Raw genomic sequence first — 17109 nt, 5'->3', positions numbered from 1 at the left:
GCCGCTGTAATATAGCGGTTCGAGAGGGAGAACAGACGTATCGCAAAAAGGCTTTTTGTCCACCTTTGTGAGGTGAGCAACTCGCAGCACCCATTACTGCCTTGTTGTTGAGGGGGCGAAGGGGGGGGGGGGGGCGCTTGGCAACAGTCGCCGCGACGGTGGGGCCCCTGTGTAAACATCAAGAATCCCTCCTTCTTACTTTCCCACTCCCACTGAAGCCGGTGGGTGCGAGTCAGGGGAGCATCATCCCGTGAAGTCCCCGCCTCGCCGCTGGTCGTCCGAAGTTTTGAATCAGAAGGCGTCGTCCACGTTTGATTCGGAATAAAACGTCCGGATCACTCGGCAGGCGACCAATCGACTGTCTCCCTTTACGTCCCGGTTGACTGCCGCGCAAGCAACTTCCGAATATGGGCAAGCTTGCCTCTCTGTCGACTCCCCCCCAAAAAAACAAAAAAAACTTTCCTTTCATCCAGATGCTCACACAGAGACTAACCAATCATGTTAGCGACGTCACTCACCAAGCCACGCCCCCTATTAAGGCACAAGGTTAGGCGCACGGTTGTTGCGGTGAATTCCGACACGTACGATAACGTGCTACTTTTCACTTCGTATACAGCTGACACATGGCCAAACAAATCCACCCGAAGTCTGAGATGCTAATGCTAACATGTGTCTCCAATCAGCTTTTTGGTTGTTTAATTGCGCGCTTAAAGGTTGGCCAGTCGCTTTAGAGGCCCGACCATTTATATACAAGCGATTAAAAAGTCACTTTTTCCATAACAGGTCCGCTTCTTCATTTTCTATGGATTGAGCATCACATATGAATCCAAACAGCAGATGTAGCAAGTCTCTCTCCTCAGCTAATATTAGCTACACAGGCTCGATAGCCGTATAGCTTTAAACGTGACGTTCTAAGAATAGTTGGCGGGCGGTGCGGAAAGTGAAAAATTCAGAGGGTGTCAGTCAACAATTTAATAAATTGAAAATCCATTTATCTGCACACAGAGAGTTGTGCCCTTCACTCCGCTTGCCTTTGCCTAACAGATGGTGTTGTGGGTGCTTATGTCCAATTTGATTTGAACCAAACCCGCAGCCAATTCTGATACTGGCATGAAATCTCGGCGAGCCCGATCGGCGCGCGCAGCGCGCACACACGCACACACTGGCAGTCGGAAATAGCAGCGGCGAGGGCGCGACATTGCGAAAGAACGATGAAGGGCAAAAAAAATAAATAAAAAACACAAATCTGGAGCGACATTCGAGAAAGTCGCCGGCTAACTTTGCGGCGACAAACATTTTTCCCTTCCTCTCGCTTTTTTTTTTTTTTCCTTTCTTTTTCTGGAGCCAACCCGCGGGGAAATTAGCGATGCTATCTCCGGCACTGTTTTTGCAAGGGAGGGGAGAGTGTTCCGTTCACACACTCGCAGGCGCACACGCCCCCTTTTCCCAATTACCTCGGCGACCTCGATTATCATGAAACGCCCGACGATGCCATCGAGACGTTTGAATCGGTGCTCGACTTAGACGCGTTGGACTTCGAACAGCGGAAATTTCCAGGCAGAAGAGAGAGTCCACATACTGGCAGCTAATTGCAGGCTTTACAAATACCCTCGTTAGTTTAATTACTGAAGTTTTCAACGTTTTGGGGACACAGTCGATCAAGTAAATGTGGAAAAATGTGCGGCGCTACTCGGTTCCACCTACAGCGGTGAAGCTGTAATTAAAAATAAATTGTCTCCAACTAAATAGTTGTTGGCATGTCCCGGCTGCTCCGGGCCGGCGTAGCATCTACTGTAGATGAATATTTAATCGTAAAAGTGTTACATATTGTTGCTTTAAATTCAATTTCAAACCCAATTCTGGTCAAAATTCCGTCCACAAACAACTCCTCGCCACTAAAGTAGGTGATGCAGGGTTGCCGTGGCGACCACAGAGAGTTTCTCATCATTTCAAGCCACTTTTGTGCCGCCAATTAAATTGGGAAGTCAGCGTTTGATTCGCAGGTTGTTTAAAATCCATCGAGTTTGGTGTCAGGTTAAGGGGATAATGTAACGCTCATGGTGTACAAGCGTTAAAAGTCATGTTAGGTGGTCCCGGCTGGTCCATTGACATTTCAGACGGCAAAAGTCGGTGATGCGGGGTTGCCACGGTGCCCGCAGAGCTATTCCCTCATCATTTCGAGTCTCTTTCTTGCACCCAAATGATTCTTAACTCAATATTTAATGATAAAACTGTTACCCTGTTGTCGCTTTAAATCCGAGTTCCCCCCCCCGATTTAATTTCAATCTCAAGTCAAATTCTTGTCGTAAAATTCCGATTTCTCCACCTGAGGTGACAATGTAATAGTCTGGGCATTCTATTAAGGCACGCACATCTCTTCCTGTCAAACGCATCTTGTTAAAGTAGGCCGCGTGCGCGTGCGTGCGTGCGTGTGCGTGCGCACTGTGGCTCAGGCTGCTGTAATGGAAAATGACACTTGCAATCTGTCTTGTGGCAATAACCCCTCTTCAGTGCTCTCGCCTGCACTCTTGCCGCGCACGGGCACGCGCGCTCCACATCCCTGTCACACTGCAGTTGGCCCGCGGGCCGTCCTTGTCACTGCGCGGCTTTATCGCCTCACTTTTAACGTGACAACAAAAGAAGACATTGTGCGTCGGGCCCCCGTGCGCGGACGCATTAGCAAGACGAGAGAGACCGACGGCGCTAACGCACACTCGAGCGAGTCGTGACATTTTGCGTCTGCCTGTCGAAGCCATGGCGGGGGAGACAGACAGCGCGGCAAGAAGCTCTTGACACAAGCATGCGGGTTTTGCATTTGGGCCTTTCTGCGGACGTTTCTTTGGCCTTCATTTGCGAGATCCCGCGAAAACTTCTGTTTTGATTTTTTTTTTTTTTTTTTTTTTGGGTCTCTCCGTCTCAACTTGTGAGTGTTTATCCCATCAGACAAGAATGCCTTGTAAAGGGAGTTAAAAAAAAAAAAAAAAAAAAATGGCCCGCATTGTCCCGCTCAAAGATAAGGGCGCCGGGCATGTGAGAACCATTAAACGGACGGCAACGAGAGTCCGCACAGCGCAGGAATGCTTGGCTGTGTACTCACAGTTTTTTGCATGTAATTTCCATGGGAAGAATTTTTTTTTTTTGTTTTGCTAAGCGAGAATGATGGCGAAGCGTCTTGGAGCTCACTTTGAAAAGAAATTGATTCCGCCAATTGAAACCTGCTGCTATATTTTTATTTTTTATTTTTTTTTTTTTTTTTACCTAGACTGCCTTGCTGCGTCTCTTCTAGAACATTCCAGTCACTTTCAGATCCCCGGCTCCCATTTCTCCGTCGCCATCTTTCCCTGACAAGACACCCATGACTCTCTGAGTGGGCTAATTGTCTTAACAATGTTTAGCTGCGCAGATACCAAAGACTTCATGGGTGTATGATAACCTTGGGCCGTAACCTTGTTAGTGTAATTACGCAATCCGACAAAACAACACAAGGAGGGCGTGATTGTTGCTTAAACTGCTTTGCTGAGGACAAAAAAAAAAAAAAAATAGAGCAGAACAATTAATCAAATTCAAATCGGCATTTTCAAATCACTTGTTTGTTCACAAATACATGGGAACAGGACCTTGAAAAAAAAAATAACCGCATCTTGAATCGCAATCGTAATATCATAGGGGGGGGGAAAAAAAAAAAGCGATTAGATTATTTTTCAGGCGTTCAGCCCTAGTTTCCACGCAGTAAACTGATGAAAAGGGAGTAGGGAAACACGCACAAAAAAATGGCTGTGTGCGCCGCGCGGGTGTGTAAAAGTGTGTCGGATCAACTGACGTGACCTCGCAAAGAAGCGTCCAGTGTGCGAGGGAGCGCGGCTGCTTGAAACCGTATCACAAGACTGTCCAGTGTGAGGCTTGCACACAAGTATGAGGACGCTTTTCGGGGCGGGGGACTTCCAGCGTCTCGTGCGATGCGCTCTCACAAGAACGCAGTGTGAAAACGTGCAGAAAGTTAGGCGCGAAAAAGTTCGGCACGGCATTTCAAATTTCAAGTCATCGCAATTAAAGGGAAAGTTAATCAAGTCCTCACAAGATACTCCGAAAACATGCAATGCTTTAAAAAGTGTTAGACTGTACCCAAAAAAGTTTTGTTTTTTAGAGTACTATTTAACTTTTTAAAAGCTTCACATTGCATTTATTTTTAGTTTGTATTTGTTTTGACTGTATTTTGTTGCATTTTTATTTTGTTAGTTTTACCGTTTTTTTTTTTCAAGATGTAGTTTTATTTTGTATTATATTTTAATATTTGTACTTAATGATCTTAAGCTATTTTATTTTATATTACTGTTATTCTTTTATTTTTCTTCAAATTTATTTCGTATTCAGTTTGGATTAGTGTACTTTTTATTTTTTATTTTTATTTTTTATAATTTTGGGTTGTCAGATTTTATTTTTTTATTGCAAAGTTTTGACCAATACAAAAAACTTGTCTTGATTGATTCCAAAATATTTATGTGTAGTATTTATGCAAAAATGGAACATTTTGCAAATTAGCCATATGGCACACGAGACGCTTTTGAACAGCAACTGCTTAGGATCTATACTTATACTTATACTATATATATATATTTATATATATATATATATATATATATTACATCAAGCAGGATGCCGGTTCTAAATTTAACGGTCTTTCAAAATGGAGGGGGGGGGGCAGAGGAATAAGGAAGCATTGTTGTGCGTGCGTGTGTCGAACGAGGTCCCGCGCCAAAGAAAACGGTGACAAAAAGCAAAAAGGACGAGCATGAATCATGGGTCTCAAAAGTTTGGAAAGGAAAAGCAACGGAGAGCTTCAGGAGGTAAACGCGCTCGCCGGGCCAAGTCGCCATTCAGGATCTTCCCCGCGCGTGCCCGCAAGGGCGATGTTGATTTGAATTTGATGAATTGTTTCAGCCCGACTATTGCACCAAGGGGACCTCTCCTGACGCATTCACGATCAGCGAGGTATCATGTCACACTCTGTGACTGCTGTGTTTTGGAAAGGCAACACAAAACCCCCACCTGGGTTACTAGCGAGACTGGCGTACAGCAGCTGATTTGCGCCGTTGGTGTAACAATGAGCCAACAGGACCTGTGTGTGTGTGTGTGTGTGTGTGCGCGCGCGGGATTGCATCTGCGGACGTGCGCGCGTGTGCGTAGGTGACAGCTCCAGCCCCAAACTGACTGGCATCTGGCGGTGGCAGTTGTTTTAACAGCTGAGCTGACAACATTAATCCAAACGCACCCAAATCAAAAGGAGACAACACCTGTTCACTGCTCCTGAGCCCAGCCAGGGAAGAGGAGGAGGAGGAAGCATGAATGGAGGGTGCCCGTGGAAAAAAAAAAAAAGATGGAATTGGGAAGGGGGGGGGATTGGATGAAGAGAGGGCAAGCTGCCAGGGAAGAGGAGGCATGGCGGGGATCAGAAAGAAGGCGATGGAAGGACAACAATCACTCCACAAGAGCGTCGGCGTGGTCGCCAAGATGGGAAAGAAGAGCGAGGGAGGGGGCAGGGTGGAGACTTGAGGTTCTTGTCTCCCGACATCTGACTCAAATCCCGCCAGGGCTTCACCGCGGGCGACGTCCCCCCCCACCCAGCCACACCGCCCCCCGGGATGCCCCGACGACACCGGCGCTTCATTTTGCGGGAGCCGCCCTCTGACCGGGGTTAATTTGTGTTCGGACCCCCTGGCTGAATTGTTGCTCTCTCGCCTATACTTGGATACGATATTAGATTTTGTCAAAGCTTTTTTGGCGTGTTAGGCAACCCAAGCACTATTTGTTTTGAAAATCTGTTAAAAAAAAAAAAAAGTACCACTGAGAAGGTAACCCGCACGTCAAGGCAAAGCAATCGTCAATGGAGCGGCAGTCAACGATAAAACCGGGGAAGGTTGCTGAAGCACACGCTCCAAAATTACCCCCCCTCCCCTCCCCTTCAGCAGACACTGTGTGACTGCGTGCGGACGAGGCAATCGCACGCTCCCAATCAGGCCGTTTTAAGGTTGACTCAGTCACAACCACGACGGCGCTGAAATCATGCGCTGCCGACAGGCACGGCAGCGTCCCGAAGATTTCGCTCAAGGATTAGACGGCCATTTAACGGCTGTCCCTATTTAGAGACATGAGACGGACGAAAAATGAGAAACACCTCTCGGTCGGACGCACTTCCGTTGACTTCTTGGCAATTTTCATACGCAGACCACTTTGGCTCTACCTGAAGTTTTATGCGCCGTACTGTGTGCGCCGTACGAAGTTCGAACTTAAGACTGACAGGTCTTAAATGCATCCATTGAGCTGCATCTAAAGTTCAAATATATCCGACGGGGTTCGCTCTTATGCAACCTTTTTCCCTTTAAGGCTTTTCAACCGACGGATAAAGTTTGGTGCAGAAAACTCATTAACCTTGAAGCTATTATGCAGCCCTCAAAAAAAAAAAAAAAAAAAAAAAAAAAAGAGGAAAACATTCCTCTGTCCCTCCATGGTAATGGAGGGACGGAGGGGGGGGGGAATAACAGAAGGGCGAAGGAAAACAACAACAGGCCGTGCAAATGAGGCGAGTTTAGGAGATAAATTGCGGATTCCCTTGATTCGATTGGAAGACACGTTGAATGGAAATGAATGGGGAAGGAGCGGGCGGGGGGTGGGGGGGTGAGCGATTTGTGGGAGGGGCTGTCAATTATTTCGGGTGTGACAGGCTTCTCTTGAGCGGGACAGTCTGACGTACACTGACTGAGGTGATGCTCAAAATTGCGCAAACGCGTAATGACCCCCACATGCCCGGCCACCAGACACACGCGCCCCCCCCCACCCACGCACATACTCAGCATGCTGCAGGACACTCACACTGTGACTCGGGCCACAATAGCCAAGCTTGGAAGCCTCGGCTGATTCATGAACCTCAAGCCTTTGTCCTTAACTTAATGCCACGCCGGGAGGCCGATAACACACGCGCACACACCGCACACACAGAGACCATCAGGAGAACCGCGGGACCCTCTCTCCTCTCTCTAAGCCCCTTTATGCTCCTGTATCGGACAAAAGCCGGGGCCACCGCTTTTTCCCAACACGCGCGCACGGACACGCACGCTATTCATCTCCTCGATATCGCTCATCTGGAGCGGGAAGAAAGGCAGAATGGGAGTTTCATCCGCGCCGATTGTCTCGCTGGGGGAAGAGAACGTCGGCGGAGGGAAAGCCCCCCCCCCCCAAAAAAAAGAAAGCAGACGCAAAACAATTCAATAAGAGGAGTGACTTGAATGCGGCTTTCATCGGGGCAACAATGGGCGGCCCCGCAATAGGCCTCAGGTTGGCCGCGCGTGATGTTGCCGGTTTCTCATGGCACTAAAAGGGAGGCGAAAAACCAAAAAAGGAAAACCAGAAACAGAAAAATGTATCGTCTCTATTTTGAATCGCGCGCCGATTCGAAGAGCTCTGACGTCAACTGCCGCGAATGCCGCTCGGACTAAAAGACGAATCAAGTCAAATTGCGCGTCAAACAAGCCTTGTGATCGACACCAAAAATGATCTTGACTACTACTACCGTACCAGTTTTTGGTCTCTCATTGCATTTACAACCACAAATCGCCAGAAGCGATCCGTGCTTCCAAGTTAAGGGCCCACGTGAGGACTTGTATATGCCGCTGTTGATATTTAGCATGTGCGCTAGCATGGCGGTTGAACGGATTAAGAAAAGTCAAGAGGTGGGGGAGGTGGACTGATGGACGGACGAAGGAAAGACTGCCCCCGATCCTTCCACTTATCGAGCTCCCTTTTTTTTTTTTTCTTTCCACCCTCCTTTTCTTTCTCTCGCTCCTGCTCCTTGGCAGAATGTATCCGCCCTTCCCATTGTCACCCACTGGAGTGAACGGAGGCGTGAGGGAGCCGCGGCCAGTGTGTGCTTGTCTGGCACAATGGCCTCGCCTAAGTGCTGTCCTATAAAATGCCTCAATGCGCTCTAAAAGCAAGCCCTTGGATCCCTCACTGCCTTGGAAGTAGATGAAGTGCTGTGTGTGTGTATGTGTGTGTTGTGCGACATCTGTCATTGAGTTGGCATTCTCAGTATGGCGACTGGTGCCTCGGAGCGCTGCGAAGCGGCGAGTGGGCCGAGCCGTAAAAAAACAAAAAAAAAAAAAAAAACGCCATCGCACTTGACCTGCAGGTTGCCGGCGTGCCTGTAAGACCCGCTATGGAGCTTCCAGTGTGTGCGTGCGCGCTGTCGACAGCACGGAGGTAAGGGTCCGACCCGTGGGTGGACGCTCCCTCGATACGAGGATGGCAAATTAATCCATCCGCCAGCATCAATTCCACCACCTATCCCCTGAGCCATCTATCATTTGCCAGTCCGTCCATGTGCAACCGGACAACCCGTCAACTGACTGACTGAACCATCATTTACCCATCCAATGGTCACCCTTCGATTCAACCTATCCATCTATCCATCTAGCCCTCTATCTATCTGTCTCTAGCTCTCTTTCTCTCTCTCTTTCTGTCTTTCTCTCTCTCTCTCTATCTATCCATCCACCCATCAGTCCACCCCTCCTCACCGTCAATACGGCCAGCCCTACCGTCAGTCACTCTGTCGTAAAAGTAAAGAGACCAACCCTGGGACACTGGGGGAGCGGTTTCTAAGGGTTTGGGTGCCTTGCGCAAGAGCCACCACAGCCTCGGATTTGAACCAGGATTCAGCATCCGCAGACCGAGCCGCTGAATAATCATCCAGTGTCCAACCGTCCAAGCCATTCATTCATGAAACCACTCATTGACCGCATTGGATTCCAACAGCCCTCTCATTCTAGAGGACCACTACCCCACCCACCCCTCTATCAATCCACCAACTTTCCATACGACCAACCCAATTCCCTCTCAAGCTATTACAGTGGCGACAACTTGGACGCATTTCAAGCGGGAGCAGTTTCAGGGTTTGGTTGTCTTGCTGAAGGGCGCGACAGCAGTGGATGTAAACCAGGGCGCCAAGGTGGCAAGCCGCCCCATGTCTCCATCCGGTCCACGGACTGAATCGCCCACCAAATTCCCAATGGAGCATCCGTTAAAATGCGCATCTATCATTCATCTAAGCGCCCATCCAAGAAGTCAAACACCCTCCCACCCAACCAGGGTTGCACTTGGTTAAAGGCATGCCCCCCGAGGCACTGTCCAAGCCACATGCGCATAAGCATCTGTGTGTGTGTTTATTTCGGTCGTCTCTCAAGGGATCTTACTCTCTGGACCCCGTGCGCCTCTCTCATTATTCCACATCCCCTCGCCTCGACACACACGCGGGTAAGGCGGCGATGCCTTCATAGCTTCTTCCACCCTGTTGCTCTCGAGGAATGTGTGCACCCGCGCACCTGGGTCGTCGTGCCGCCCCGCGTCTGTAGCGTATCTCAAGGGTAAGCAGGTGGTCGGCGGGGTAAGACACAAGATGAATGGGGGCAGCAGTGGAGCACGGTCAGGCCGTGGGGGAAACCGTGGCTAGTCATTTATTAGCCACTTTGGACACAGGCACGCACGGGAACATATACAAAGCATACATTACTTTGTACATAACGCGGGTTGAACGTTGGGATTTGGCCACGGACATCCAAAACGTCGAGAGAGGTGCGCATATTCTCGTTGGGTCTACACACTGTGCCCTAGTAAGCACAGAAAGTCCATTCATCTACCGTATGTAGAGCAACGCCGGCCGCAAAACTTACTTTGCGTGTGAGATCTTTTGTGTGTGTGTGTGGGCGGGTGTGAAGTGTAGCTCAAGGCCGACCTCCGCTAAGTCCGGCCTCTTCTTTTCGTTTCGAGATGTCGATTGTTGTTTGACCCATTTTGGCTCTTTGGCTCCTTGTCCGCATCGCTCCCGTTAATGCTCCTGGAAAAGTGTGTGTGTGTGTGTGTGTGTGCCATTGATCCAGCTGGAAGCGATATGCAAGCGTGTGCGGAGCGGTAATATTCGAGGCCTTTCATAATGATTAAAGCCTTCATTAAATTTTCATCCCAACCTGCTGTTTGCTGCTAATGGCCTTTGTGAGCCGCACAGCCAAACAATAGCTAGCCGGGCACAGAAGAAGGATTTTTTATCTCGGCTTCAATACCGCCCCTCGCCGTTTTCACTCGCTCTCATCTCCCAGCGCCCCCCCCCCCCCCTTTTTTTCCCCTTTCTCTCTCGCCCGGGGTTTTGTGCGCGCGAGGTCTGGAGGCGCTTTTGTCGGCCCGTTTCATTTGAACCCGGAGCCGATAAAGCTCCCCGGTCGGTCGGCGGAGCCGCCTCGCCGCGAACGGGCTCTCTGAAGACGCCACCGTTCCCGATCACTTCTTAACCCTTCTCCTTTACTCCTTCTACGCCGCTTTCCATTTCTCTCTCCCTCTTTCACCCTCTCTCTCGCTCTCTCTCTTTCTTTGCCCAGGCTGACTCATAAAGATCCATTATTGTTTTTTTTTTTCCCCCTGCCTGCCAGTTCACGAGGTCCACTGAAGCAGCGAACAACCCAAAACACACCTCAATTACAGCTCAGCTCAACAAACAGCAGTTTTTCCCTCTTTCTTTTCTCTTCTTTTTTGGATATATGCGCCCGCGTGTGCCGCATCAGACCTCTCTATCGACTTGAATCAAAACAAGCAGACAGCGAGGGAGCGGACCAGCGGCGGTCTTGACCGCATTGAAAAGCGGAGAGAAAAGCCCGAAAAATAAGGTTAGCGCATCACAGCTTGAAATGAAAGCCTGTTGATGCAGCACGGGGAAACTATAGGTGGAACACACACCGACGCAAACAAGCGCCTACAAAGGGCGGTAAACACTCTTGTAGCGTTTCTTTCACTGCGCGGTAACCTTTTTTGGAGGCAGAATGTCACGAGAAGCTGCAGAGAAACATTAGCCTGAAGTTGTTTTCGACAAACAAGGCAGGCCCCCGCCCGTAAAACGTATTTATATCAGGAGATGGACACCTGTTGGTGATCTCCTTATCACCATTATCACTGCTGCATGTAGTGACTTAAGCGGCCAGTTATCTGCCAAGGGGTAATTAGAGTTGGCCAAAGGCTAATTTTAACTCCAACTGTCCATTCTGACTGTCAAAAGCCAAGACTTCATTTCAGATGCTAAGCGGCGCGACGCCTGCGACCGGCCGTCTGTCGGTGGGAAACAGGGTAGCCGGGTCCGTAGCCAAGGTTACAAAGGTAGCGAGATGACACGCAAGAACCGAAAAGTAAGCGGCGAGTGTGTCGGGAGGCTTTTCACGCACCGCTCTCATTTGTCAGGTTCTGATAAATATGCAAAGCTCGGCGGACAATGGGCCCATATAACCGATGCTGTCTGCTTGCGCGGTGGGAAAAAAAAAAAACAGAGACAACAGAAGGGGAGAGAAGGACAGAGAGAACAGAGGAAAGCCAAGGGAGAGAAAGAGAAAGCCAGACTGACCTTCTGGTTCATTCTTGATCAGTTCCTCCATCTTACGTTGTTTCAGTGTGTCCACCACGTCCGCCAGGCTCCCTTTGCGTCTCTCCGGGGTTCCCAGCGCGCCCGCGGCCGAGCCGCCGTCACCGCACGGCCGGCCGCCGGCGCCGCCTTCGTCTTTGCCCGGTGAGGTAGCATTGTGCAGGGGATAAGGGCTAAGGGAGCTCCCCTTGGAGCCGTCCAGATCCTGGAGGGAAAAAGTGCAGGAAAATAGTCATTAGTTTCATGAATTGCCTCCGAATAAGGAGGGTTGGGAGGATCGCCATTCCCATCTCCTCATTTTACTCCCTTCATTCTAGCCTATTCTCCGAGCCCAGCACGGCACGGAATTTCCACTTTAATCCCTTGCCAGTTTTTGTAAGTTAGGGCACACGTCTTCCGTATTCTCCGCTGGAATCTGTTGTTGACTGACTTGGAGGTACTTGACAGAACGAGCACATGAAACAAACCCCCCCCCCCACCCCCCCACCCAAAAAAGACAACCCGCTCTCGGACGCACGCTAGCGCTTCATTACAAAGCCTTCCGCAGCTCGGCTTTGAGCGGCATCCAATGTTACCGCACACAACTCGTAAGGCCGAGCTTCGGCGCCGCTACTCTCGTCTTGCAAGGCTGTTAATGGCGCCGAGCAAAGATTTGGAACTTTGTCAAGCTGTGAATTTATGTTAGGACTAAAATCACAAAAGAGCGAACAACTGGCATGACAGCTACAAAACATCATATAGAGAGCCAACGGTAAAGCTCTGTTCTTCCCGCCAAGCTGTCGCCTGCGACTAATTCTCCCGCCGTCTTGACTGAACCTCGAAACCGACTGCAACCAGCACTAAATAAAAGCCTGGATTCATTGATAAAGTTTTGGCTTTTGGATGGGCCTTCGCCGGGAGTAACGTCGGGAGGCGTCAGTCGAACAGCTTGAAAGGCGAGTACGGCCGAGCCTTCAATCCAACGGAGGTGGCATTTGTTTGGAAGATTGACTTAATACCTTCTCAGCCCAATTAACAGTGACACTGAGAGGGAGCGCGCAGCCGATTCCGCGCTCTAACAAAGCAGCCCCAGTGGAGATGAATGCGAGCGCCTCCACCAAGGCCGAACGAGTTGGAACGCCATCAACTTTTTGCCATGAAAGGATACATTGTAGAAAATGACTGCTTGTTGACTCGCTTTTTGGAATACGAAGCCTGATTGTGACGTCACTGTCAAGTTTCATTAAATAGTGAGAAATGAAAGCAAAATTGAATAGGATGATTACGGGGAGGTTCAGACTCCAGAACCAAGTGAGTCAGTCAGTCAGTCAATCCGCCCACCAGTCTGCCGGCTCAGCTCTTTGCATACAGAAGAAGGGTCAATGGTCCACTCGGTTAATCTTTGGCTAATCTCAGCGCCGGGCGGCAAACGCCACCTCCAAACCCGCGACACACATACAGTCCCGTATACATCTGATTGTGCGCACGTGATGGAGTCGCAGCCCCGTTGATGTCATTAATGTGTATTTAGGTGGAGATCATTTGCCAATGATTAACGCCTGGAAAGGGGAACCTGACACTCAGATCACAGTCCACAACAAAGTCATCAGGATAAGCAGTTGACTCGTAAAAATGACACATAAAATGCCCTGTAAATAGGAAATGCCGTAATAACCCCTCAGACGTCAGATTTTGATTTTGACCGGACGGGCACAGCCAGCCATTATCACTCGGAATTCCCCACCCTTGACCGACTCTCTCTCACTTTATCTCGCTTCGATCCTGCGTTTTCACACTCTGAATAAGTCAGCACGCTCAATAATTCATTAATTCTGCCAGCATTCCTGCACATGCATTGTGCACCGAGCATGACGTGGTTACTGTGTAACTTCATGTACAACGAATGATAGGCAGGCAAGTGTTGGAAGGCGTGTTGACGATTTGGAGCATTTTGCCTCACCCGAGTTGCTTTTTATTTCACCCAAAAGGGACATTTTCAGACTTTCCTGTCAGCATTTGACATGAATGCAAAAAAACCCCCCCAAAAAACAAGACATTTTTGCAGTGTCCCAGCATTGTGCCTTTAAGAGGCGGGGCCTTGTGTGTGAGTGTCTGGGCGTGAGCAGTGGCTGACAGCGGCTTTGGTTAGTTTCATTTACTTGGCTGATAATGAACAGATCGAAGAAGTAACTCGAAGGTTAAATTTGTCAAATTAAGTCAAAATATACCGTTCGTGGCGGATGGAAAAAAAGGCACTTTTTTCTTCTTGCTTGCATCCTTCCTTCCCCTCGTCCTTTCCCCCCCTCTCCTGTTCTACAGATTAGGGTAATTCACACTTCAAAACGAGCGTCTCTGTGATTACGAGTTGCATCATCGCGAGCACACGCCATGCAAATGAAACGAGGCGGAGGCAGACTGGTAAGAAAGCGAGGGAAGGGGGCGAAGGAGGCACGCGGGGGGCGGTGGGGGACGGGTAAAGAGTGAGAGAGGTGATGTTATTAGAGGAAATGAGCGAGTTGACAGAGCGAGGGAGCGGGGAGGGAGGAAAGGAGGCATCTTGAAGGCAGCGGTCACACCTGTCACATCCCATTTATCTAATCCAGCGCCTACTTAAAACAGACGCGCACTTTCTTTCGAGAAAGATGTCGCGCAAACAAAACGAGCAAGAATGAGAGAAGTGTGCGGCGGCGGCGGCGGCGGGGGTCGAGAATCTGCCTCGGAGATCAAATCGCGTTCAACGACCGAGGTCATTTCCTAATTAGCGGGGAGCCGCGGCCCCCTGCAAAAGACCCCCCCCGAAAAGGTCCATTGCATTCATCAGATAGCCTCATCCCAAAGGGTGTACATAATCCACGCGAGGCTACATTTTGTAGCCGTTTGCATCCAAGGCAGAGAAATGGGACGGAGCCCTTCCAAAGCGGTGTCAGCCAGGTGCGGCTAACGCGATTTCTGCAACTTCTCCTCATCATCATGCATTTATTCAAGCGTCCCTTTTTTCAAAACATTCCTGCACTCTCCTCCTCGCCTGTGCGCAAGTTGTGCCATTTTGTGCGACACCCAGATAGCCTGCAGGTGCGCGCATCGACGCCGGCTGCGGCAGCCTGGCAGTGTGGGCGGTTCTGCCTTTAGTTTGCAGATGTCAATTCTCTTCCAAATGACTGGAACAAAGTAAAAATCGCGCCCCGCTCGGCTTTATCCCTTTACTGCCTCTGCAATGGAACCGAATTAGGCAACTTTTGTCTTAAACTCATCTGCTTAAAAAAAAAAAAACCCACTTAACTCTTGCCAGAATCCAAAGTGCTGTAGTCCCTGTAGTTCCCCCTCCTTCCACACACACACACTCTCTCTTTTTCTTTGCTTGCGCTTGACATGTCTCGGGCTGTGCAAAAGGTGCATGTGTGAAGAATCAATATTTGATGCTCGGCGCGTGGTGGTGGATCAAGACGGGGACAATGTGACGGTGGGAAGAGCTGGAAACAGCCGCTCGACTAAAATACACGCTCGCACGAGAATGTCACTGATCGCTCCTGCAGGGAGGTAAAGACTTAGCTCCACGCCAGAGCTGCCAATCTCCGTGACACACTCGGCAGCCAAACACACACACGCCGCAAATCCCTTTCCATGCCATGGCTCAACACAGACGCTGTCAGTTTTGACTCGGAGGTCCTCAAAGTCAAACTGGGATGAGCTGCTAGAAAAAACTGCGTCGGTTTGCTCTGTCAACGCTCATTTGAGTCGTAATGCGGAAGCATAAAGGCGCTGAACCAGATTTCATCTGGATCCGATCTGGATTGAGCTGTAATGTGAACACGAGGCGTGTAATCCCAGGTTCAGGCACTTTAAAACTCATTCACTGCCATTGACGAATTGATTTGTGTTTTCACAGTCCAGCCATTCCAATCCCAGGAATTGATTTAGATTTTTTTCAAATTTTTTTCAAACATTAGGGTAAAAGAGGGTCTGAAAATGTCTGGCCGTGAATGAGTTAATTAACCCCTCGTGTCGGGTTGTAATTTAATAAAGGATCATTTTATATATTAACAGGTGATTAAAAAAAATGATACTTTTATTTTATAATTGTGAAAATATTCACAACCTGAGAAAAATAATCATATCTCTGTCAAATCTAATTTGCTTCCAAATGTGTAGGTAGACTCACACAAATGTGGGAAACCAAATTTAATCCAGCAACACCACATGTAATCCCATGTTCAGATAATTTCATTTGATTGTATCCGGTTATATTTTGTTGTGAATTTTGGATGCTATTAGAGATTAAGATTTACAGGTTGTTGTTCGTACTTTCGGCTTGTTCCATCAGGGGTTGCCACAGTGAGTCAGTTGCATGATTTGACAGTTGTTGTTGTTTTTTTTTTTTTAGCTGGCTTTGGGAACAGTAGTGGCTGCGTTATTAATATTTACAGGTGATTTTTGTTTTGTTTTTTTTGAAAGCCTGAAAGAAGGCTGTTTTCTTGATATCCCAGAATATTACCCCTGCATATTTCAACACGGTAGTGTTGATTTATTAGCGTGTCGCTGGCAAATAAACCGCTGGGTGGCAAGACTGCTTGGTGTTAGATCTGCCCGACTGTACGCAACACCGTGGCATCCTTGAAAAATCAACATATAAAAATATGTTTATAGATTTGTGTTGCGCTTGCGAAACAATTAGTGCCAGGATGCTTGTCTCCGCATCATTTGCATGCTTTTTTTTTGTTGTTGTTGTTGTTGCAAAGATATGCATAACGCTAACATAAAATGATCCCCGGGCCACGTTTGATTTGGTGTTGCCTCAACGCCGTGATTGAATCGCTTTTTACAGATCCAATCGCACGCTTACTTGCCATAAAATGGCCTTTTAGCCAAATTACAATCATTCGGAAACTATCATAAACAGCAGCCTTCATATCGGGAGCTTCCAACATAAGCGGAATTAAGTGAAGTGAATTTACAGCGTGTGTGTGTGGGCGTGTGTGTGTGTGTGTGTAGCAGGTAGGCAACGCCGCGGGGCGAAACAGATGAAGAGGTCAGTCGAGCGCTTCGATGCCTCCGCGTTAATTTACGATGACAAGATCAAGCTGTAATTCGCCTCATCCCCTCATCTGGACCCCCCGCCGCCTCACTTCCAAGTCAACTAGCTTGCCGAATCGCCATTCACTCCCCCTCCTCCCCGCCCCCCTCCTGTATCGCTTTGCGCCTATTGTCCTGAAAGGGACAGTGGACCCCCACCTTTCCCGAATCCCCACTCAACCCACCAACTCTACACTCTTGTAGTGTCCCTCTACGTTTCGCTGACAGTCAGCGGCGAAGGGATTGCCACTCTAAACCCTCTTGGAGACGAAAGAGGGGGGGGGGGAAGCGCACATGCCAATTCTGTCGCCCTTCTGTCGGTCGTGAGATAAACTACAAAAGAAGTTCTGACAGAAAACATACCACAGCACTTTGAGAGCGAGCACCAAAAATCATGATTTGGATCAGCAGCTTGACAAAATGTTGAATTTTGTCAATCATTTGCCGAGAATTTAAGGGAAAGTCAATATTTGATGTAAGGATGACACCCTAAAGCACTCTTTTATCATAATGTTTATCTCTATTTGTGATCCTGTGCCCACGGTGCCAGGACTTTGGTTTATAGTCAAAGTACATGCAGAGTCCACAATTGGGAGGGGCCTGCTGCCTAATCA

At 48.8% G+C, this 17109-nt stretch overlaps 1 protein-coding gene and 1 long non-coding RNA gene across 17 annotated transcripts in view; one reads left to right on the top strand and one right to left on the bottom strand.

Moving 5' to 3' along the window:
- Positions 1 to 17109, top strand: part of LOC147126728 (uncharacterized) — a 175703-nt gene that overhangs the window by 79326 nt on the left and 79268 nt on the right. The gene's annotated exons all lie outside the window — the stretch shown is intronic.
- Positions 1 to 17109, bottom strand: part of sox5 (SRY-box transcription factor 5) — a 72475-nt gene that overhangs the window by 45185 nt on the left and 10181 nt on the right. For all 13 annotated transcript variants that reach the window (XM_086022956.1, XM_086022960.1, XM_086022957.1 and 10 more), the window contains exon 3: positions 11429 to 11651. In XM_086022956.1, the coding sequence (XP_085879082.1) occupies positions 11429 to 11651 (223 nt within the window). The remainder of the gene's footprint in view (positions 1 to 11428; positions 11652 to 17109) is intronic.

Source organism: Filicampus tigris, chromosome 22 (genome assembly GCF_054856515.1).
Source record: "Filicampus tigris isolate MCC_2025a chromosome 22, RoL_Ftig_1.0, whole genome shotgun sequence".
Lineage (NCBI taxonomy): Eukaryota > Metazoa > Chordata > Actinopteri > Syngnathiformes > Syngnathidae > Filicampus > Filicampus tigris.
This window is presented reverse-complemented; position numbering and strand designations above follow the sequence as displayed.